Source organism: Sinohyriopsis cumingii, chromosome 16, assembly GCF_028554795.1.
Source record: "Sinohyriopsis cumingii isolate HCF-2022 chromosome 16, ASM2855479v2, whole genome shotgun sequence".
NCBI lineage: Eukaryota > Metazoa > Mollusca > Bivalvia > Unionida > Unionidae > Sinohyriopsis > Sinohyriopsis cumingii.
In genome coordinates, this window is record NC_142976.1 from 77,971,697 (window position 1) to 77,997,706 (window position 26,010).

General features: G+C 39.1%; 1 protein-coding gene across 4 annotated transcripts in view; it reads left to right on the plus strand.

Annotated features, from left to right (window-relative positions):
• The window catches only part of LOC149780854 (uncharacterized), a 36,639-nt gene extending 25,978 nt beyond the window's left edge, over positions 1-10,661 (plus strand). For all 4 annotated transcript variants that reach the window (XM_089937939.1, XM_089937938.1, XM_089937941.1 and 1 more), the window contains 2 exons: positions 1,648-1,818; positions 5,368-10,661. In XM_089937939.1, the coding sequence (XP_089794065.1) occupies positions 1,648-1,818; positions 5,368-5,519 (323 nt within the window). In that variant the 3' untranslated portion in view covers positions 5,520-10,661. The remainder of the gene's footprint in view (positions 1-1,647; positions 1,819-5,367) is intronic.
• Positions 10,662-26,010: the final 15,349 nt, after the last annotated feature.

Here is a 26,010-nt window from a genome sequence, read left to right on the forward strand (position 1 = left end):
CACCTTGTACACACAGCTAGAGCAAACTATGTCCAAGCACAATATAGCTAAAAACAGGATGAAAATAATTCACTTATTTGAAATATTTTATAGTTGCAAACTGACCTTCAATATGTCAATGTTAATGCTGTCATTTCCATTTCCACTCACAATGACAGGTTTTCTTAATACAGTGCCATAATATTGGATCCCAGTATTGTGATTATGACAAGCTTCATTTGAATACATGCTGGAATGCTGGACGAGTCTGTTTATGAGAAGTGTTGAGTCATTTAGGGAAGTTGCTTAGCTGTCTTTTAGAAAATTTATGCAGGTAGCCAATCAGTATGAAGCCACTTACTTCCACAAGCACAAACTGATTTACTAATCCAAAAATAAAACTGCATGAGGAACAAATATAAACATCAGATGTCTAAGTCAGCAGGAATTAGATTCTGCATACTTATTGCTGGGAAAACCTTTCAGTGGAAATTTATGCAATACTAATTATGCCAAAATACATCAGGTTGGTTAAAATATTTTTTTAAAGACTAAAATCATTTTCATCCAATGTTTAGCAACATTATACTTTTATTTAGTGAGATCTAGATATGGTGCATGGTTCAAAGAGTCTGAAGGAAAGCTTGTAGCTGGGCTCCAATTTAAACGAATTTGTGTACTGGATAAACTAGGTCTTGCAGGTTGCCGCATGCAGTATGCTACACCTATTTGCATTTTATTAGAAGTCATAATCACTCCTACAGTTTAATGTTTATTTAGAACTTGGGGAAGAGTTTGTTTACTGGTCTTTAGCTATTTTATTGTTTTTAAATATTTCATTTACAGTTTTGTTTCAGTTTTAGCTAAGAGAAGCATGACATGATGTTATAAATACTTGTATTTATTTGGCAAGGATAGAACATGCACGTGATGCAGAGGAATGCCTCTCTGTTGTATCAGGTGAAAAAAGTCATTATGGAAATGACATAACATAAAGTCTGTCATCTGCATAGGGGCCCCAGATGGCTGATAGGTTAATGGTGCTCACCTTTACAGATTTTTCACACATCTCACCTCTGTCCACACGAGTTCAAGTCTTAACTCTACCGACAGCTTGCCATTAGCTTCACATCAATCAGTGGTTCTTGCCTGGGTTCTTCATTCACACAATATACTGGCTGCCATGTTTGGACTATTATGTGTGCTGAAAAAGGTGTTAAAAGCCACAGAAACACACCAGACCATCATCTGCACTGATGAGTTGGGATTCACCTATGTTATTATTTGTTGGCTTCCATCCCTTTAGCAATAATTCCAGTCAGACATGTGTGGAAGGGAATTAATTGAAAAGAATTAACTTTGCTGACTTTTGAGTAATATGCATATGAAGGACAAACTTTTTCAGGCAGCGGTGCTTCAGTTGTCTATTTCTTAAAACTGTCTTGTCTGAACATCAGCGAATCATCTTTATTACGAGTCTGACAAGCTTTGTAACTCATGTATGATTAAATAATGGTTTACTAATACCCTGGGCTGTAATTTGTTAGTACTACATTATATTTTTTTAAAAGAAACATTTTACTGACAGCATATGGTTATCGGTAGAACTAGGCAATGTGTTAATTACAACAAAAAATAAACTTTTATGCTTATGCATTTATCTTACAGGTACTTATGGTTATCAACAACCAGCTGCCTATGGGTATCAGCAACCACCCCAGGGTTATTACGCTCAGCAACCCAATGTTGTGTACGTCAAGGAGAAGAAAAAAGGTGGCCTTTTTAGTGGAGGTACTGGAGGTGGCCTTTTGAGTGGAAATACTGGAAAGGTGGTTGCAGGTATATAAGCAATGAATGCCAGTTATTTTTAGGGGAAAAAGGTCAAAATTATTCATGATAATTTCACAGAGTCAGTTAGAACTGTCTAGAACCTCAACTCTTGCTTCTTTTTGAAAGGAGAATAATATGTAGAAGAGCTATATCCCTGAACCAGTCCCACTTTAGCTACATTTTTATTTTTTCCTTTTTTTAATGAAAGTATTCATGCTTTTTTACACATATAGTACTTAATAAGGAATCACTGATACAAAGGTAAATAATTTTTCCCCATTTTGTTAAGGGTCCAATGGGGGCATATAAAGGCCTCAAACCTTATCTACAGTATAATCCCCCATTACAGCAATATTTTTTATTCCTTCAAATTTAATTATTCTGCAAAATGACTGGCCATGGTACCATTTCCAATTCCAGTTTTATTGATTTTATATGGAGCCTTTTTTATCCTTTAATAATCAGTAATAATATAATTTCCAGTCAAAAATCAATCATAAACAGAAATTGTATTTCTCCAGTTCATGTGAATTTGTTATAGCTAGAAATTAGAAATTATTTTAAATTTCTTCTGAACCATTTTTATTTACTGGAATATTTCTTTGGTATGGTTACATTGTAATAAACTATATATTTATGAGAGATATTTATTTATTTAGTTTTTTACAGTTTAATTACAATCCTGCATGTGGAGCCGTTTCAGATGGAATAAATTGTCAATTTAAAGATGGCTGGCCATATATGAATGAAAAAATTACAGTATATATATATAAAATATAGGGGAAGTTTACAGCTGGATAAGATCGGTTTTGATGAATTGTGATAGTTACTGGCCATTTGAATACATTGACTCCATTCCAAACCATCTGGAATAGGTCTTGACTCTATTCCAAATAATCAGGAATGGATCTTGACTCAAAATTGGCGTTATTCCAGATCATCTGGAATGGGTATTGACTCTATATTGAGGGAAAACAAGCAACTTCACGGCAGCAAACAAAGAAAACTGAAGAAAATAAACACTTTTCTAGCTTTCTAATTGGAAGTTTTCTTTCTGCACCAGAAATAGGGATGATTCCTATCGGTGGAAAAAAAGAAGTTTAAATATGAGTACCAAATGCAAAGAAGGATGAAATGATCGTATAATAAACGATTCATCAGAAGAAAAGAAAACTCTAGAAAACATAAACATAAACTAGACAATTCACCATGGTAAATTCACTCATAAGCAAATTTGAAAGCCAACAGATTTCTAGAGGGATATTGTGATATCTATTCATCTCGCTCTTTTTGTCTTTCCATCCATTAGCCCTCCTTTATCTTTCATTTTATCATGAACTAAATAGAGGGACTGCCCTCTGGTACAGAAAGAATTTCAACTTTGATGTGGGGTGTGCAGTGGGTGTGCTAATTCTTAGTTTTCATGCAATAAATATTGTGTACTAATTATATGTATGTGGCCATTATGTGCAGATAGCTCCCCATAGGTGTTTGGAAGTCAAAAAGGCCAAAGGTCAAGTCAGTGAAGTTGGCCTTTGATCTGTGGTTTCTGCATATAAATCAAGTTTAATGCAGAATTTTCTGTAACTTTTAAGTTGACTGTGTTCTTGTAGTATGAACACCTGTTTAATTTAGGGTCAGCTGTCTAGGTCGCATGAGTGATGATTTTGGATTTTCTTTAAGGCTCTGCTGGTCGTAGTCCAGAAGAGTTTATGTGATGGACTTCTGTCCATCTGTCAACTATCTGGCAGAGATTAACACAAGTTTGTTCTCACTGCTCATGCTAAACCGCTAGCAGGATTACCATGAACAATTACAAATACATTTATCTCATGGTCTACATCAGTTGGTCCTAAACGAAAATGATGATCTTCAAACATCCAGTATGGCCACCATGGCAGCCATCTTGAAAATTTTCTTGTCACTACTTCTCCTAAACAGACAGTCATATCAGCATGGGGTTTTCACTGAAAGACTTTTTATCATCCTAAATGAAAATTAAGCCAATCTGACTTAACAGTATTGCTGCAAGATAGCCAGCATGAATTTTTTTATCACTACTCCTTCTGAATGGATGGTCCTATTGACATTGGGTTTTCACTAAAATAAAAATTCATATGATCTCTTGTTGGTCATTTAAAAAAATGTGCCAATCATGTGATGGACTGGCATACCTGACTCAGGCGTATCTCGTGAAGGGCAAACCTTGACCAGTGTCCATTGTCACTGGAGCACAGTCTTGTCAAGTGTTTATTTCCATCCTGTGAGACAAGTATTTTGACATGGACTGCTTGAAGAAACTGCACATGGATGTACCACCTTGGAAAATCTTGGAATTTGTAACAGATTGTTTTTTATACAGGAAATTGTGAACAAATTTTGAAGGTTACTTTATCTGTTATTTTATAAACATTTCTGAGAATTAATACATCTTTAACCTTCAGATTTTATTTTCTTTTTGTGCCTAATTATGCATTTATTTAGAAAGTTGTAATCTTCATTTTTTGTGCATTTTTTGAAACATAGCCTTTTGTTGGCACTACATAGCCCTTTTATGCTTAGGTGCCATAAAGCACTATTACGTACTTACATACCTTAAAAATATGCTGCTGATCTGACCTTTTGTATAGCTGCCATGGTGTCCATCATGAAAATCTTGTTATTGCAACTCCTCATGAATGATTTGGTTATATCAACGTGGTAGCTTTACTGAAAGACTTATGGTTGGACATAAGTGAAAATAATGTCAATTTTGCATCCAGTATGGCCCCCATAGGTGACCATCTTGAAAACTTTGTTATCTCTAGTCCTTCAGAATGGATAGTTGTCAGCATGAGGTATTCACAAAAATACTTATGATCTCTCATTGCCCCTCAGTGAAAATTGTGCCCCTCAGACATCCAGTATAGCTGCCACAATGGCTATTTTGAAAAATTGTTTAACACTACTCCACGTATGCATGGATGACCAGGTTGACATGGTGTATAATGTTTTAATAACAAGTCCTATGATCTGAAGTTGGTCCTGAATGAAAAAGATGCAATCAGACATATCTTGTTGAAGGTCAAAGGCCATGACAAAGAATTTTACATTGCATTTAGTTATCCTGTGAACATTTGAACTCAAACATAATAAAAATAGTTTTCTTGCCACATTTATTATGTTGGAGTTTCTCAAAAATATAAGAGATTGTTGTAGTACTTGGCATTTAACAAGAAAAAATGGACTTATCTGGGATTCATGGAAATTCTTTCAACCAGTCCTGATGTCAGGAAATATAATGATCTGGTGTAAATAGGGCTGAGGTCACTGGAGGTAAAGTTGTGAGTTAGTGCAAAGTTAGGAAATACTATACTTGGGTTGAGGAAGTAATTTCTTTGATAGGGTGACCAAAATGTCAAAGGTCAAGTTCACTAAGCATAAAACTGATAAAATCTGTAACAGCTGTGATTGGATCGGGATACTAGTAATTGTTCTGATAGCTGTTTTTCTATTTATTCTCTCTTTGCATTTCATTTATGTATTCTTTTAAATTGTATTTGCCCAATCACTTTGTAGGTTTAGCAGGTGGTGCACTTTTGGGTTATGGAGCCAGCAGGATGATGGGAAGAGGACCCTTTGGATGGGGCATGGGTCGCTGGGGAAGCTGGAGCTCACTTAGTAGCATGGGCAGTGTCGGCAGTTTTGGCAGTTTTGGAAGTTTTGACTGATCACGCCAAGAGAGAAATATAATTCTTTCTGTTCAATGTTTATTATTACAGTTATATTTTAGGAAGTATTCTTTGCCTAAAAATTGTTGTTTTTCTTCAGATATCTTATGCAAAACAGGGGGGACTACAAATAATTTATGCTGTGACTTTTTTATGTTTTTGAGACAGATTTTGGAGCAGAGCCTTCCTGTGATTGTAATATATTTTACATTCTCCTGTGAAATTTTTGTGATCTTTATTAGGTGTGAGGCTTTTTATGAACAGTCTGCTGGCATTTGCCTAATGTAATGTTACATTAGCTCTGTAATGCAGTATAATGATTATCTAGATGCTCTGTATGTACATGTAGCTAAATAATATTAGTCTTTGTTGTTGCTATTTATTATTTAAATTTTGTGCAGATGAATGCAGATCTTAACTAAAGAACAGTGTCTTCTTTTTCAATTCCTTTTTTGTGTGCGGGGGACCTACATCAAGGAATAACTAGTTATCTATTTTAAACATGTTTATCAGTTTATACAGCATTCCCTTCGTATTTGTTTGCTTACTTTACTATTATATTGTCTTTCCAGTGTTTAAAAAAATCCACAAATATGTGTGCCAACTGTCATAAACAAAAATTCTATCTTGTATATGCAGCATTCAACATTTTGGTTATGTATATGTGGATTGTAGTTGTTATCTTGTTGTAGCTGCTGAAGATAGAAGAATGGATTTCTCATTTGTGCCAATTTTATGGTATCTGTAAAATGAAAAAAATATATATTATTATCTTTAAAGTTGGATACAAAAAAATCAACATACAGAACTTATTTAATATGTAATTGCAAGTTTAATAAGTAATTTTGTAATATGCCAAAGATTTTCTGTCTTAAGTTGCATTTGATTTTGTAATGTTACTCTCCCCCACACACACAAAAATTGGTTGCTGTATATTTAGATCAAGATACGTGTAGTGGTTTACTACACAGATTCATTTTCCAAATAAAATCACTTGTTAAATAATGTGCTAACTGCAAAATTAGGAGAGTATTCCAACCATATCTGACTGGTGAAGTTAACTGACATTCAAGTCATGCATCTAAAAGTTGGTTTTCCATATGGGCATATTACATTTAAACCAATAAAAATGTTTCGGCACTCCAACACATTGTCTTCTTCTTTGTGAACATTTTCTGGATGTACATTTTTAGAATGGACTCTTTCATGAATGAAGTTAAAAAACTGAAGAAAACAGACTACCTTATTCAGTTTATGATATAAATATTCTTATATATTAGGTTTTAACAGTAAGAAAATGTTTAGATTGGGCAGATAATATATTAATTGCCAATATACAAGCTTTTCTGGTTATTTTTATTTAGCGAAGTTGGTGGAGCCCATTTATTATCATTTAGTCTTTCCATCCATCATCTATCAGGCTCTTCATCCTTAAGTGCTGCAAAGGAGCATTCCCCATCAACAACACATTTATATCCATTGCAAGCAAGCAAGTTGTCAAATCACTGAACATGTTGGTCTGATAACTTGTTTCAACTTGTGTAATCTCGTGCTCTTCAGCTTAGTGATTTTCGTAAGACAAATGCCTCTCTTTTATTCAGTTCACGTTTGTATTGTCTCTAATAATGCACCCTTTTTAATTTTATCTTTCAGATCTCATGAATGTAAATAAGTATGTTTGAATTTTAAGTTTCCTTAAATCCATTTTCTTGTCCTTTTTTCCATGCTTGTTTTTTGGTCAGTCGTTAATTCGCTGTTTAAAGACCCTGCTATGTTTGAATTAGATGAAATCATCTTTTAAAGTCTGGTAATCCTTATCAATTGAATTATTCATTTGTTCACACTGGCCTTTTTCAACAATCCCCCATATCCTTCTCTGAAACACGGCCAAGGGTTTATCTTTGCTAACTCCCTCATCATCAATGTTATTCTTAGAAACACTTTTCGGATGTGCTTTGTCATTTGCATTTCCCTTCTGAGTGTCCATTTCATAAATGACAGCTTTAATTGTACTGACTGACCAGTGAGACTAATCTCTGTATTGTACCTGCATGTTGTTGTTGTAGGGTTTAATGCCATTTTTCAGCACAAGATATGCTATTCATGGCGGCCAGTATCAGTGGTGGAGGAAGAACCCAGAAAACCCCTAGAAAGAACCACGACCCACAATAAACTACTGGCAAGCTTTCTCATGTACCCACATTGACTGAACCCAAGACTCGAACCCACACAGACAGAGGTGAGATGGCAGTGATCCATAACGGTTAGTGTTTTAGACCACTTGGCCACTCGGGGGCCCCCTATACCTGCATGTACCATGAGATACTGTAACATTACAATAATATTTTGGTCATTACTTGGCAAATACAAATAGATCATTATATGCATTGGGAATGCAATAATCTGATAATTTACTATAGTCTTATTTCAAATTATTATTTTTAAAGCAATCAACTTAACACAAGTAAGAACAACTGGAGCATATTGGTACTGATATAATGGAAATGAGTTAGAATATTCTGTGAAATATAAATGAATGGCATGCATTATTAATTGCAGAAGTTTACAGACAATTAGCACACTACTGATAAGCCAGGTTTCTCACCACGCCATCTATGTGTACTTTGAAACCATACCTTACTGAGGGGACTATGTGAACAAAACCATTATGGATCTGTTTTTGGCAAATGCATCAAGTTGCCAAATTGAAACTTGATGCATGCAAACAATGCACACAGCTCATTTATGTACAGAGTTTTCAGACTTTATGCAGATATGACTTTGACAATTTTAATAATTCATAAGATATTGGTGTATCAGAGTGTCAGATTGTTTTGTCACAGTTAGATACGACTGTTTTGAAGTGTTTTATCATAAAATGGCAAAACTGACCAAAAGTGCAAATAGCACCTTGATGCACTAAGGGGCCAATATTAAAATCTGGCATTCATGCACGGTAATAGCTTAGAGTTCCAAGAGCACATTGTTAAAACTTTTGAAATAAAAATAGCATGTTATAATGCTTAGCAAATTTGTGAAAATTGCAAAATGATTCTTTTGAGTGTATAAATATACATTTCACTTAGTTCAATCAAATGTTATTCATTGCAGTTTTTATTGTATTAATAAAGAATGTATCAGGAGATTGATTATCATAACTCATACAATTTTGTAAAGTCTTTGCTTAAAAATGCCAGTAATACCTAAATATACCAGGCAAAATTGAATCTCCCTATTTTTAGTCGTTGTTTTAAACAAAAGTACTCACAATAAGCTTATAATGGAATTTTTTGTGCTTTATTAAAGACTCATTTCTAATACTGAAATTAATTAAAGGATCTTCATTGTTAGCATTTTCTAAAATGAATGGCTGCCATAACATATTTTATCCATAATTAATTATTTCATGTTGCAAAATGATTTGGGTATATGAGAATTTTACATGAATTTAATTATGGCACAAAAATAGCAGCCAGTTCAGAGAGTGACTTTCAAGTACAGAGACAAAGAGCATGTAATTACATGTTCACTACATCCAGAATACCCTCATGCTTATCGATTTGGTCATTTTGGATGCAGTTGATCATCATGGTTGTTCGTACAGACGATTAGAAATTTTGTGTAATCTTACCAAGGCTAGATTTTTAAAAACAATTTATTACTTTGCAAACAGATGCTTCCCGATAAGGTCACTGTCAGATGATATTCAGCCCATTTTACCTGGACAATGGGCAACCTGACAGTTTCTCTTATATGTGATCACCAAAATTTACCATTTTTAACAAGGCACATTGAAGCAAAGTCATCTTACAAATCACAAATATAGATACTAACAGAAAGCCTGATTTGTGCTCTGTTAATATTTAAATTTTATTAAAAGTGTCTGGAGATTTAATGAAGTTAATTTAGCTTCAAAACCATATAAAGTCAACGGTAAATCTGCCAGTTGACCACAAATATGGTGGCTGATGATGTCCTTCAGGAACTATCTATAGCCTATTTTATTCTGGTGTGTCATAACTGTTACTCAAGAAGTAGCCAATGAACATAACTATCACAGAAAATCACTGGTGTTGGATTTTTTATTGTTAACAGTATAAAGCTATCATGAAAGAATTTTTGTTTTTGTTGTTAGATTGACAGTGAAATAATGCATGTGATAATTTTACAACTTGAGCAGTTGTGTTCAGATTTTGTCCTTTGAAAGATGCTTTTTTTAAACTTTAAATTTCTGAAGGATTATTTACTGTTTATGATAGCTTGGTTGTCTTATGCCAACATTTTGATATTTTTACATTCATCTGTAACTATGTATCTACCTTTACTTTTGATCTTTCCATTGTAAAAGTAAATTTTGCTTTTGCCATTATTTAAAATTATATTAAACTTGTTAACATATAAAATATCAAGTCTTTTAAGTAATTGATTTGTCATCATTATTCATCAGAACTATAATTATAATATTTACACATGATCTGCCAGCTTTTTATTTCTGTAATAACTCTAAATGGGTTTTGTTGTGGATATGTTTTGAATTTTTGTAAATATTTATTAGTTTATAACTACAAAATGTTACTGTTCTTTTTATGTTCTGCATGGTATGCTTGCCACCACATTTGGACTATACTTACTTTTAGAAATTAAAAAAATCTTGATTCCATTAAAATAAAGTGATTGTTTTTCAAAAGAAACATTTTTTTATTTTTGATTTAAGATATACAGTTGCTGCCATATAATAGCTTGTATTATGCTCACTTAAAAGTGGATTTCAACTACAAACAATGTAGACCCTGATCTGCCATCACATAATACACCAGTAGATCAGGGTCTGTTTTGTTTGCTTTACTGCTTACCCCTAACAAACTGCTATTAGGCCTAGATCTGCAGTTTGACAAGTATATAAGGCACTAATCTCATTTATTTATACCAAATGATCAAGAACATTTTCATTAAAACCAAGATTTTCTTTCTTCTGTCATTTATAGGTACATACCACTAAATGATTTTGTCTGCTCCAGTATTTAACCTCTTTTGTAAATGGAACAAGTTATATTTAAAAAAAAATACAAGTGTTTCTTTGATATAAGCTGGTTCTTTTTTTCTTCAATTTTACTGTTGAAAATAAAGCTTTTCTAAACTCTGGATCTAAATTTGTTGCTGAATCAAATGGCTTCAGTGTTTTGACATCTTTCATTATGGTTATATAGGTTCACAAGTTCATAATTAAACAGGATGATCTTGTTAGCTGAGTGCAGTACTGTCCAGCGTAACTCGAGTACCTCACCATGCTGTAAGAGTTGTCTCTCTTTCACAGCTTTCTCTTCAGCCCAGCTTCCACTGCCTACTACTATAGCTACTGTCCAACTAGCACCATTACCTTTGTTACTATTAATAGTACTACCACATATGCCACTGCTGCTACTCAAATACTACTACCATCACCACCTTTGACACTGCACCTACTACAAGAACTACTGTCCAAACAGCACTAGTACTGCTGCCACCATTACTGGTGCTACCACATATGCCATTGCTACTAATTGCTACTAATATCATCACTTAGCTAGTACAGCTAAGTCAAGTGGTGTACTGAAGGAATTGATAGCGAGACATCACTGTACATTGTATATTTCTCAATCAGATACATTACCTGATTTATATTACATTAGGTTAACTTTCTGCTACTTCCAAATTCAGCCCACCAAAATGACGATAAACGTTTCTCTCTCTCTCTCTCTCTCTCTCTCTCTCTCTCTCTCTATATATATATATATATATATATATACACACAAAGGGAAGTAATTCTTACATGTTAACTCCCCTTTCTGCCAACTAGATGGTCACCGTTATACCCATATGTGCCTGGTTTTTTTTTTACTATTGATAACACGTGCTATAATATGTTCTCCAAATAATAGTCAAATTCTGTCCATTTTTTAAACTTAAAATCCCAAATGCCGCTGTTATGTAGAAAATGTATATGCCAAATCATCGGAATAATACTGAAACTTGAAAGATGTTGGTCCTAAACATTGCTGGGTGCCACCAAAACTGAAGTACAAGTCACACAGGTCATGTAGGCATTCAACACCGACTACTTCAGTAATGGGTGTCATTTTTTAGAATTTGATTTTACATACCTTTAAGTGGCAAGCATTAAATTTAGTTGGATTCGTATACATCCATACTCCTTTGGAAGGTCAGTATTTAGACGCCCCGAGAGGTGCTTATGGCAAAATCACCATTAAAATACGTAGACATTTTTGGACTAAATGAAACTAAATGTGCGATCCAGTACAAGCCGGATTGAATGTCACAATTAAAGCTACGCATATTGATTAACAAAATTCGTGTTACCCTCGATTGTGACGATTCCACTCGACGTGGTCTTATTTCGACCGAAGTTCAGAACACAGACACCACTGTAGAAGTCAATATCGATAGATATTTTTCGTCTGGAAGTTTCTTGGTGACAGTTAAGGTGCAGAGGATTTAATAATCGGGACTGAACGGACTTTGGTTAAAGAAAATTAGTATTAACTTTTAAAATAACAATTTGTTTTTAATATGAGTAAATGCGCATACATGACCCATGTGAGTAGTGAAAGGGGACGATTCAGCGTCAATGGGAATTAGCATTACAGAACCCCCTGGGACTGTTTAGCGTCAATGGAAATTTAACATGGACAAAAAACCCTGGGACTGTTTAGCGTCAAGGGAAATTAACATGGGAAATAGATTTTGGGACTGTTGAGCGTCAAGGGGAATTGAACATGGGAATATGGGACTGTATAGAGTCAAAGGAATTTAAACAGGGTGGGACTGTATAGCGTCAAGGGAAATTTAACATGGGATTTTTATTTTTTTTAAAAAAAAAAAAAAAAAAAAAAAAGAGGGTTGGCAATTGAAAGTCAATCTCTTTTCGAGACCTATGAGTGGCCCTGAAAAGGGCCTTTGGGTTTCTTCTTCTTCTTCTTCTAACTCCTTAACTTCTTTATCCATCCTCTTATTTTTTTCATCATTCCTTTCTTCTTCTTTTCTGTTTCCGGTATCCAGTCCGGGTGACCCATGGCTCGGAACTTCTGTTGGATTTTCATCCAGTTAGCGTTTAGTTTCTCTAGTTCTTCCTTTTTCTTTCTATTTTCTTCTTCTTTTCTTTCCTTTGACCACTTTTCTTTGATCTTCTTGACCTCTTCGGTTAGCACATTCCTCATTACTTCTTAAGCTTGTCTAAGCCCCACTCACAAAAGACCAATCTGTCCATTCTACAATGTCTTCTAATAAACACCTTACACTCGTCACATAAACTATGGCTTCTTTCAACTTGCCCACTTTCACATACGGTGGGTTAATGAAACCTCTGATTCTCTTCTCCTCATCCTCTATAATTTCTTTCACAATATCGATGGCTAAGTGGAGGCTGGTTACTTGTCTTGAGACGAAGTCTTTTGTCACTGCATGCCTCCATTCCTGTTCAAGCCTTTCTGCTACATTCAATCCATCCACCATCCAATACCAACTTCCCATAAGGTTGTTATACAAAACTGAAGCTGCTGGCATCTTCTTGTTTGCTTATTCTGTGGAATGGGCTCCAATGGCAAACACTGTTAGTTTTATAGTTAAAGCGCGGACGTGATGGAAAACATCCCCCTAAAGCCCAAAAGTTATATTACCTAGATCATCACTTAAAACGTGCGGACGTGAAGGAAAACATCCCCTACTTTACTCATTTCATATGATCTACTATCCACATACGTGAAGCAGCAATAAACAAACCCCTAATCTACTATTCACACACGCAAACCATTAAAATGAAACCCAAATCTACTATCCACACAAACTTACGTGAGCTCTTACAAAATCACACACACACACACACACACACAAGGAAAAAAAAAGTCAGTGTTTATATTCACACTACTCTACCTACACACATTGGCAAATCGATTACTATTTCTTTTCTAAAGGTTTGGGTAGCCCTGAAAAGGGCTGTTTGTTTTTAACTCCAGATGCACCTATCTAATGCTGGCACCTTCCTGGCCTGGCACCACACACACATCTTCTTCCCCAGTCTCCTTTTACCTTTTTTCTTGGGAGTGCAGAGGCGGGATAAGTGGCTTCAGAATTTCAATTTTCTGTCTCTGGGATTCTGAAATTTCTTCTCTCCTTTTCCTCCTCTTCTTTTTTTTCTTCTTTCCTCCTCCTCTTTCATCCTTCCCTCTTCGACAATGGCCTCCGCGGCCAGTTCATTCAACAGGCGCCTGGCATATTCCAGGTGCATCTGGAGTTCTAGAAGCTTTACAATTCTGGTATTCATTGTCTTGTTAACGAATGAACAGGGTAGCTACACTGCCCAGCGAATTTCAATTTATAGTGAAAGCGCGGACGTGAAGGAAAACATCCCCCTAAAACAAAACTGATTTTACCTAGATCATAACCTAACAAACGCGCGGACCTAAAAGAAACACTCACTCACTTTTTTATACTGCCCATCACTATTCTAAAAAATTTTCATTAATCACTTCAATATATTATTCACATACGCAAAGCAATCCAATCAAACCCCAAATCTACTCTCCCCACACCTCAAACAGCCAAAAACATGATCTTAATCTACTATCCACACCAACGTACGTGAGCACTTACAAACACACAATCATATACACAAACACATACACTCACACTATAAAAAAAAGAGTCAGTGTTTATATTCACACTACTTTACATACACACATTGGCAAATCAATTGTTATTTCTTTTCTAGAGTATTGGGTAGCCCTGAAAAGGGCTGTTTTTTGTTTGCTATGGCAATCTTTTAGTTTCTAAGAAAGCGACGTCCTCTGAGGATAGACTTTCTGACGATAGGTCTGCTTCTTCGGAAAGAGAAGAAGAACTCTTTGGTGTCGATACGACAATCTACAAAGCCTCTGTCAGGTTCAGGTTCCTGCTGCTGCTGCTGCTGTTGTTGCTGCTGCTGTCTCTGAAGTCTGTACTTCTCTGTCCATTCTTCTTTCTCCCTGTTCACTTCTTCTCTGAAGAGCTCTTCTATCAGGTCTTCAGTGACTTTTAACATTCTCACATTCTCTATCTCTTCAGCTTTCGGTATCAGACTGTGTCTGACCCTATGCAAATTCACGTAGGCTTCGTTTAGCTTAGCTAGTTTGGAGCACATCTTCGTAGGAGGATGAGTCAACAATGGATGGTTAGACTGGAAACTACCCCGGTTCTTAAAGTCAAAGCGCGGACGTGAAGGAAAACATCCCTCTACGGTTTTCGAGCCGCAACGTTCAATGAGTGTCATGAGAGGGATAGTAAGAAGTCAAAGAGCATGAATCAACATTCTTATAGCTAAACAAAAGACAAAGGCATTTTTTTTCAAAACACAACATTTTTTATTCCAAATCACTTAACACTAACCAACAACTCTAACATTTTTTTTAACAATAATCCAACAATATAACATCAAACATTTGTTTTCAAATGACAAACATTTTTTTCAATTAACACTCTACTTTAAACAGGGCTGACAACGTTGTGAATGAAATTGTGATTTCCACTGTTGGAAGTCTTTAGGCCATTGATGGACACTACGTTTCCTAGCTTGAGACAAAAGATAAGCATAATGGTCACAAAACCATCGATCTACTTTCACATCATTTCTAGAAGAAGAACGAGGATCAAAAGGAGTCACTAAATGTTCTAAGGAATAGCCCAGGCTGCGATGATGCAGAAAATACACACAATATTGTCCACACACCAAGGAATCTGTGCCTTGTAATTTCACATTATTGAATCGGGTGGTCTGAGCATTTCTTCTCATAAAGTCAATGATATCGTCTTCCAAAGGGGGCAATCCGTACGAATCGAAATATTCCACACATCCTTCTTGAGGAAAGTAAACGGCTACCCAGTGGGTTCCTGGGAGATGACTGTCGTCCGTGTTGATCACATAAGCTAGATGGTCTTGAGGTTTGCCATGAGGGAGTTCATCTTTAGCACAGACGACAGGATTCCAAGAAGCCGTATACGAACTGTGGTTCAAAAGGTAATAAAGTTCCCAGGTATCCATGTTTTTTTTTTCTTCTTCTTCACAGGTAATAATAAGTCATCAATTCGATCCTGACTTTTTGCTTGAAAATGTCTGACAAATAACCGTTTCTTCGTTTCGTCTCCTCACTTTGATTCAGGAGAGCTTCGATACGATCGATCTCTTGAGTGGTTAATGGTGGACAAGAATGTTCACGCAAGTCTTTATACCACTGGTGCAACACGACTTCGTCCGAGATGAGACTCCAAGCTTCGTCCAGATACTCGTCCAATTTTTCTTCTTGACTCAGCATCAGGCATTTATCGTGTTGAATTTGTCTGGGATGATCGTTTTACATCCATAGCAATCTTTCTTGATCAATTCCGTCATTTTTTCGACCAAGTGTTTGGCAAAACAGGAGACTAAATGGGCTTCTTGTTCTGGCCATCTCGACTTCATCATGACAACTTCTTCGTCTTTGTCTTGGGATTCTCCTTCCACGGTCTCCTCACATTCCATGTCCAAAGTTTCTCCACTAGGTAAAGAGGGATAACAGTCTTCCATAGCTTCTAATAGTCTAGAATGACTTCTCTCAAACTGTTGATTTCTATCGTATTATCGAATTCTGCATACAGGATGACGTTCACTGTCTCTTTCACTTCTTCTGCAAACTGGCCGGATTTTATAGGGTGGAAATGTCCCTCGTCACTGCCTTGGTCTGGAGTGAAATCGAAAGCCCACAAAGCATAGCCTCCTGCGTAATCTTCGTACGTAATGCCGTGACTGGTGTTGGTCCCTAACTGGCCGGTGGCTTCGTACAGGGACAAGTACGATCTCAAGTAATTCATATTCGTGTCACTAAAGTCAGGTTCGAAAGGTCTGGTACACAAGGTCTTGCCATCGCGACTGGCTTCGATTTTCTTCACCTTAAAGTGTTTAAACTTAAAAGGATTTTTAGTGAAGTCTCCGTTGAAGGCTGAATTCTTGACCATACCAAGGATTAAACGTTTGGGTAACTGTCCTTGAAACAGATGATCTTCGATCATGGAATGATGTCCAGTGGGAATGGTGAAGGTTTTCGCTTCCACGCGTCGTATGGGACATTTGGCGGTCGTTCTGCTCAATGTCTGACTAATGTCGTTTCCCACTTTGGGTAACACTTCCACGCGTCGTACGTAGAGTTTGACCTCCTCGATTTTGCTTTTAGGATTGCCACCAGTAGTAGCATCAGCATCAGCCAATAAATGGAAAGCAGTACTGCTACGATTCAGTCTCAAGCGAACATTTACCCCGTTCAGCAAATATTTCTCTTGCAACCACATGTCCAAATGCAAACGATCCATCAGTTCTAAACTCTGTCCATCTTTGATTTTGTTTCGTCTTTCCTCAAAGCCGTCATTGTCTTTATTTATTATGTCAAACTTGGTCGCTTCGTCAGGTTCCCATAGCACACAAGCATTGAGATGAGTATTCTTGGCATCTATTCCGTACGTCAAGAGATTTTCCAGGTAGGCACGGTAAGGGTAAGTATCCATGCTGCTACTGACCAGTTTGTTATTCAAGTACAAGTCCACTGAGCTGAACAAGGAATGCATGAAATTGTTGACGGGAGCTACTTTCTCGTCACCGTCTATACCACCTCCATTCTTGTCTAGACCTTTGACTTTCAAGTACGAGTAACTGCTATTCAGATCGATGTAATCTTCGGGCTGTCCCTTGATTTCAAACTCGATGGGAGCGGAATCTGTCAAAGAGGAGACGGGGTGAAATTCCACCCATTGGGATTCTTGCATGGTCATCATGGTGGGGGGCATGGCAAACAGATCCAGTTCCGACTTGGAACAGGCGCAAGACTCTCGGTGCATCATTTTTTTTTTGTTGCTGCTTCTCAATAATCGAAAACGTCTAAGTCTCGAACGGTTCTTCTTTTCTTTGCCTTTCTAGCTTTAGACGTGTGAAGTCTGGTGAAAGGGTGTTTTCTTCGTCGTCTCTTTCTGCCTTGTCCTTGCTGAATGCCTGACTCGGTAGCGTGCAGGGCATTTATAGGTGTGTCTCGTCGGCCCAAAAGGTCTTTACCCGTTTGTAGCAAGACATTTTTGCCTGCCCTCATGAAGGCTTCTTTTGGGTTTTGTTTGTCGATGATGACATTTTGGAGAAATTCTTTGCCTTGTGTCAGTGCCGCATCTTTCAAGGCGTGCAATCCGCGTGTCACCATCGGTTTCAACACCGGGGACACCGAACGAAAGGCCGATTTTAACATATCTCCTAAACCGTGTCCTCGCTGTCGAGCAACCCCTCGGTACACTGGATACATGACTTACGAATCGTGAGAGAACCGTTTTCGAAAATGGAGTTTCACCGTGACTTTTCCTTTGGTGAATGGAATAATTTGTCCCAAATCTCCTTTTATAGCAATGTTGACCGTGTCCAAATACGACTTGCTGACAGGCAAATAATGAGGATGTACAAATTCGCGGTGGACGTGGTAAGTGTTTCCACCTTCCTGGTCATTGGTTGTGGCACTATCCACTTTGAAAGGAATGACACGCAGTAACGGCACGCAGGTGTGTCCCACCACGTTGCACTCCACCACATCGGAGTACACGAACATCAAATTCAGTCCCTGGTTCAGTTCTACCCGGAAACGAAAATACCTTGCAAAATGCCCGTTGTTATCAATCTCTGCTTTCTCAATCTTTTTGGTCTTTTTATTCGTGACCAAATTGAGGTCTCCACCCAAAATGTCATACAATTCAGGGCAAAATTTAATACGTATACTTTTTTCCTCACTTTCAAATTTGACGAGTAGACGGTGAGACAGTTTGTGGTACTCAATGGTGACACGTTTTTTAGTCCGGTCAGAACTTTGTCAAATGCTGCATAGAATTTGTCAGCGATGGCCTCCACCAGATGTTGACCACTAAAATAATGGCCTGAGTTAATTTTAAAGTGATAAACGTAAAAAGAAGGAGAAGGGTCACTGCTGCTGCGGGGTATTGGGGTCTTGGGAAGTGATTTATGTTGAGAAGTGGTCGTCATGGTTTGCTGCACTATTGGGTCCAGAATTTCGATGTCAAAAGTGTTTTGAGTTTCAGTGATGTTTTTGATTCGTGTTGGATAAATCATTTCTACCAAAGCCACTTCCCAATGGGCTTCGTGATCTAACTGGATGGCCTGAGGTAATTTGACCGTGTAACAGCACAACGTGTTGTGGGGAAACACCTCCACGGAACTGTCACTGGGTAAGGTTAAGTAAAATTGGTTTTGGTGACTCATAATTCCAGAGTTCTGTGGCTGTCCGAGGAGTTACTGGACGTCAGAGGCATGTCTCCGCTCAAAATGGGGTTCTGGTTGTGGTTGGAGTGGTGACTGGCACTGGCACTGGCACTGGACACAAGGTTCCCGTGGTTCCCGTTCGAGGTGAATTTCAGGGAGGGATTAGGAAGCAGGTAACCGATGCAACTGCTCAATAAAATGGTCCACAATTGTTTGTCAACTTGTTGCAAACTCAATCAAATTGGCGATGGCTGCCCCGATGACACGATACACCTAGAAGATTTGGCAGAAAAAGACGATTTGCGTTTTAGGCACACGTTCTCCACACCACACCCACAAGGGTTGTTTTTGTAAATCTTGCACAGAAGAACTAGGTGAAGGAGTGGTCGACGTAGCTGCGTCTGTGTGAAAGGGCATGATGGTCACTTCTTTTTATAGTAGAATCAAAACTGGGTGGATATCCTTTCCAACGTACTTTGACTTCTTTGACACGTCGTTTGCCCACTTTACGGGTTCTGCGTTCGAGAATGCTTTCGATGTCGTACACGTCGTCTTCTTTTTTGGTGACACGTTGTAACTCGGGCAAATAAAACGTTCCTTTGAGCACTTCTCCGTTCATGTCTTCCAATTTATAGACGGCAGGATGACGGCCATGCACTCGTCCAGTGACACGAAACAATTCGGTCGTCCAGTTAGGTAAGTAACCTTTGTCGAAAGTGCGTTTGGTTTTGCCAGTGCGCACCCAATCTCCTACGGCCAACTCTCCACTTTTCTTGGGGACAGTCCTCGTCGGGGACGTACCAAACAGGCGCTCAAACACCAACACTTCATTCTCGGGAGTCACTTCTTGCGGGGCACGTCCGATGCTTCGATGGTAAGATTGGTTGTATGCTTGCACCAGGTGCGGTAAGATGTCGATGTACTTCAGAGTGTGGTGATGCGTAAAATATTTCCACATGCGTTCTTTCAAAGTGCGTTGAAAACGTTCCACGATGCTGGCTTCGGTTTCAGGATTCTCGGTGGTAAAAAAATGAATGTCACGTTTCTTTAATTCTTTTTGGAAAGCTTGGTTCAAAAATTCGGTACCTTTGTCCGTTTGCCATCGAAGAGGGTGACGACCGCTTTGTTTCAACACCCGTTGCAGGGCTCGCACTAACTCGCTGCTCGATTTGGAAGTCAAGGGTACGACACAGGCAAATTTGGAAAAGACATCGATGACACAAAACAAATATTTGTAGCCACGATTGTAGCTGGCCAAATGAGAGACACCGGCTACGTCGGCTTGCCATTAATGATCTATGCCTTCCACTCGGGTGCGACTTCTGGCAAACTTGCGTCGAATGGGTTTGTGTAAAGTGTAAGTAGCTTGTTCTTGTAACCATCGTTGCACTTGAGGTAAACGGAGACTTTTCAGTCGCGTTTTGGCAGCACGATACAATTTTTGAACTCCTGCGTAACCTGTAGGATTGGAGGGATCGTAGTAAATGCTGGCTAAGACTTTTTCCATTTTTTTGTGTTTGTTTGTGTGTTAATAGGTCACCCACTCTTCGGTGATGCTACTTTGGGTGGGTCGAAAGGGTGGTTTAGAAACGGATTTACGTGTCCGATGGGCTACGGGAGTAGAAGTCGAAGGTAGTGGTGGTGGAGGTGGCAATGGAATGGCTTTGGTCTTCTTTTCTTTTTTCACTTCTGGTTTCCCTTCTTTCTTTTTCACTTCTGTCGAAGGAGGAGTGGACATCATCTTTTTAACCCAAGCTTTCATTTCTTCTCGTTAGGGTGTGGGGGACGGGGTCAACAAGGATGCTGCAATCTTACTCGAAATGGGAGCTGCTGACGGTGTTTGAAACACTTCTCGCATCTCTTCTTCCTCAGGTCTTCGTGGGGTAGCATCTCTGGTGACCCGTGGGGATGGCAGTAGTGGTGGTGGTGGTGGTGGTGGCGGTAGTGATGATGGTGCTGGACTTTTCATCAATGTCTTAAAATCTTTCCGATGGGTAGATCTGTTTCGTCTAAAACTTTCTGGTGAAAGAGTTGCAGTCGTTGCAAGAGTTGACCGTACTTTTGCGATTTTTCTGTATCGGACAAATCTTGGCGATCCATCAAGGACTGCAATTCGTGTTGTAACTGGGACATCTCGCTCAAATTGGGATTGGGAGGTAAATGCGGGGTGCGTTGTTCTTGCCAACGATGGTATTCCATCTATCGTTTGTAAGGCACTAAAGCTAGTTTTCGTCCTTCCATGGGGTTGTCAAGGGTCGATTCTGAGATCTTGGGACTTCCGAGGACCTTTTTATCTTGCTCCCACCAGTCCTCCCAACATGGTTCCCAAGACTCCTTTCAGTAAGGGGCCTAACAAGAGGGGTAAAATGCCTCCACGTTGGACCAACATCTTCTTCTTTTGACGAATGGGAATTTTCTTTTGAACCATTTGGCGAAGAACGTGACGATGTTTGCCTAAGCATTGTTTCTGGTGTTTGGACAAAGGGATCGTGCCTTTCAAGACGTTCAAACATCATTCGCACACGGTATCGATGACCTCTTTGGAGGCTGATTGAATGAGTTTTTTTCGTAGAGGTGGAGAAACTTTGGACAAGACAGATAACATGTCCCCATGTTTGACTAAACGAGGAGGCAGTCCTTTTCTTTTCTTTCCTTTGGGGTTGTTTAGAAGAGGGATGTTTTCTGGAGGGTGACATCTTCAGGAGCACCAAAACACTGATACCCTACTTGGTCACACACCTTTTTTTATACTGGAACGCGTCGCCACTGATTGTCTTTACGTCGTATCAACTTCAGGACAGGCATGACACGTCGTGCAGGTGTACGCAACGGACTAAATCGAGCCAGTTCTTGCTTGGACAAATCCAGTAAACTTTGTAACATGCCCGATCTTTCTTGAACTTTGATTTTGTGAGCAGGAACTTTGTGAGCAGCAGCCACTGTCACTAAATTGGAGGGTCCTGCCACTGGGGAAGTTCTTGGGGTCATCAACGGAGAAGTTTTTGGTGTGATCAACGTCTCCAAGTACTCTTCAGTTCTTGGTGTCATCAACGGGGAAGTGGATGAACGTGAGGCTGCCGGAGACGCGGTCACCGCCGTGGCAGGTCGTGGTTTGAGGGTGTAAGGTTGCGTCCTGGCCGAAGTGCCTCTCTTGCGACTAGTTTTCTTCTGTGGACTTTTCTTTTTCTGGGGACTTTTTCTCTGTTTCTTTTTCTGGGGGCTTCTTTTCTTTTTCCGGGGTGGTGTCTGGTAAGAGGAGGGTCCTGCCACTGGAGAAGTTCTCCTTGGGGACCTGGTCTTTTTCTTCTTCTTGGGGCTTCGTTTGACTTTTTTCTTGGGGAGAAGTTTGGGGGCATTAGGATCCCATCTTAAGAGAGAGCGAATGATGACCCCTCCTAGAGTACCGCTCCCTCCAGGTTTCAAAATGATTTGTTTTTTGGTTTGAGTGTCGATGCGGAGATCGGCCAGTTGGGTCAAAGCGACTTTGTTTCGATCAAAAAAGCGTTTGGTTTGATGAGGAATCTGAATGATTCCTTGGAGTAATTGACGTGCCGTCACCGTGAACCATCGTAAGACTTCTTTGAGAATAGCTTCTAAGACACGAGCTCGTATTTGTGGATTTTTTCTCGACTGATGCCATACAAGGCACGAATCAATTTGACGGGAAGATTCGACTGAAGGGACGTCAGGTTCAAAATGTGTGTGAGACAGACGAAAAGAGTCTGAGGTTTTTATAGATTTTTTTTGTGGAGTGAAATTAAGTCGAGGACGGAGACGTGTACGGGACAGGCCCTCCGTCTTGGCACCAGTGGTGAAACAAGTGGGTACGAAATCGCAAATCCTCGGGGGTCGTAGGTTTCAAATCGACGAGTAAATAGGCGTGTGGAGTTTGAGTGGCATCGTCGTACGCCTGAGTCAGCCAAGGCGTTCCTAACTGTTTGGCTAAGACTTGCACTTGCGATTTATCTCGAGGGCTTTTAAACAAGACCACGTAATGCGCATTGAGACTGATGGTGCGATGGGCTTTACTTTGTTGAAACAAATTTTGGGTGATGTAAACGACACTGGCATTACGGTGATGCCCTTTGCGCGTGAACCACAGTTTAATTTCTTCTTCTCCTAACATGTCGTCAAAAATGACCAAATGGGTTTGACGGGAGTCAGAGACGATGCCGTCGTCTTCATTAGGAATGCCTTCCACAAACACGATGGAATCGCCTTGACTTTCTCGCAAGAGGCTGTACGCCGATTGCCACTCTTTGTAACACCACACGATCCGCTGCGGTGGTCGATCGATCAAATGATGTTTATGTTTGATCAAACGTTTAACGAATTCGGTTTTGCCTGAACCGCTAGGTCCAGCAATGAGCATGTTAAAGGGATGGCGAAGATACAAGGCCTCCCAACTGGCACGATCTAAGTGTTCGTCGATGACTTTGACAGTAGAGGAAGAGGGAGCAGAGACAGTAGAGGTAGCCATAGTGTTAGGAATGTCACTTGTGACACGAAAACAAACAAGACAAGAGTTTATATACTTTTTTTCAGAACACGTTTATTGGATGTTTTAAACATGAATACGAAAGACAAAAATACATAAAAGCCAAAGGCTTAAGTACAAGGATAAAAGGCACATGATAACCATTAACGTGGAATAAAAACAAGTGTCTGTACAACATGTTTTGGGTAAAGTTCTGACCAGTTCTATAGGGGGTAAGGTCACACAAGTGTCCTCCCGAAAGGGTCTTTCAGGCCTGTCCACGACAGTCCTGTCCTGGGTGACGGGTTCTTCTGGCACCGTCACTAACACAGGTTGAAAAATAAATTTTTTCCTTGAACAACTCTCGTGCATACTGGGCCACTTCTTGGGTCCAAGCCTCACAATCCCAATCTTTCCAGGCACGGACATCTGTCCAATGGGGGTGTAAGTCACAAGCTATACACACATCGTCATACACGTCTTGGGTAGCTAAAAGTTGACGAATCTTTTTTTCCCGTAGAGGTCGAGAAGTATCCAGATGAAACCGCAAGGCTTTGAGCAAAAGGAGTCTTTCGTGACCATTTAAGGCCATGGAGGTGTGGTAAGTACTGATCGTAAAGAGTCCACAAGGAATCGGCTGGTAAACAAAATCCTAGAAAACAAGTCACTAAGACACACACCACTTGTCGACCCAAATTGAATGGATACAGTTCTTGTAATAATCGATGGTAATGATCCACGGTTTGAATATGGTCATTGAGTTCCTTCCACGGAATCTGTTGGATTACATGCGATAAAAGTCGTGGCATGGCAGCCTGTTTTTATAGTCTCTTTGTTTCGGAAACAATACACGTACTTTCTAGCCAGAGATCTTCGTTCTCCAGTGGGGAATTTAAATGTTGCATACTGTAACCGAAACGTCCGACTTCGTTTAGAAGTTTCCTCTTCCGCTAAGTAGATTCCACGTAAAATATGTCGGTAATCCTTTACCTTGTCTTCCTCAATGTGTTGTACTAGGTGAATCTCGAAGTAACCAAAATGATCAACACGTGGATCATCGGGGGCTTGGAAGTATTGAACAAGGTCTGACCACTGAAACAATTTCTGACGAATCAGTTCTCTTATACCATTCAGGTACCAGTGGTTAAAGATCTGGTGATGTAACGGATGCAACGTTTGACTTGTATTTTGACCAGCTCTCGGTAAATGCGTTCTCTCAACTCCACAGGCAAAGCACGAATGTTCTCTTGTAAAGTATCCATAAATAGGTCATACTAAATCCTCTTTTATCTGACAGAAGAAATGTACCGTTTGCACAGGCATGGTTTTACTTCAGTGCCAAATTTAAATCGTTTAGTCACTAATTTACACATTACAATTCGTTCAGAAGTTTCCTCTTTCACTAAGTTGACATTGTGTAAAAGATGTCGGTAATTCGTTAACTCTTCCTCTGGAATTCGATGCAGTACGTTTATATTGTAGTAGATAGAATCGTCAATAACAAACCAATCCTTTTTAAAACCAGGGGGTTGTTGATCAATGTCTGTCCAATGGAACACTTTCAACTGAATCAGTCCTTTTATAGCATTCAGGTACCAGTGATTAAACATCTGGTGACGTAACGGATGCAATTGTTCTTTACGTTTGACTTGTATTTTGACCAGCTCTCGGTAAATGCGTTCTCTCAACTCCACAGGCAAAGCACGAATGTTCTCGTGTAAAATATCCATGAATAGGTCAGTCCGTACAATTCACAATCTTCTCCTAGAGCAAAAGTAATCCACATAGTGAGTAATTTCTGACCACTGCCATTCAGGGTAACGTCCAAGAATGTCACTGAACTCTTTTGATGTAAACGGTCTAGAGTAATACAATAGGACGAATGCACACTTGACCCAAAGAAATCTAACACACTGGTTGACTTTTTTCACTTTCCTCTTGTGAATTTCTCGGCACAAAAGTTCTATAGTGACCCATTGAGACTTCACTCTGGCAAACCCCTGCCAAACTTCCTTGTAAATCTTCTCTTGTAGTTCTTTAGGTAATGATTCAATATCGTTTTTGAAATGAAGTTTAAATACTGGTCTCGGTGATGTCCAACATTTGACTCCTAGCCAAACTGGTTTCTTCTTCGTCAACGACATGGTAAGTTACTTTAATGTCTCGGTCCCACTAAGGGTAAGTAATGACAATTCGGTGACCATCGAGCATGTTCTACGTAGGCCGAATCTTGCGGTTCCCAGTGGTGAAGTGATACACCGCAACTGAAGCACTTGACTTTATCTCCTTCGCCCAAGTAGAAAAATCCAGCTCTGGCTAATTCTTCGGGGGTCGGGCCTCCCAGATACTTAGGCCATTTTCCTTTGAACGATTGAAGACGATTTTCAAAGTCGCAGTATTCCGACAAACGCACAGGAAACGTATATTCGTCTTTCACAGGTTCGTTTCGATGAGGGTTGAGTGACATGGGCAGGAGTTTGCTCAGGGCTGGATGACATCCGTAGGGAGGTAGACGTGAAGGTGAACATCCACCTTTAAAACGAAACACAGTAAAATGTCCAAGAGGACGAGTGGCATCGCTTTCGCATCCCTCAGGTTTGACACGCACATCATCACTTTCCATGATAGGGGTAGTGAGAACAAAGTTCCCATGATGCTTTACGGCATCGCTAAGGTCACAACGTACAGCATCGTACCCATCGCAAGGCTCA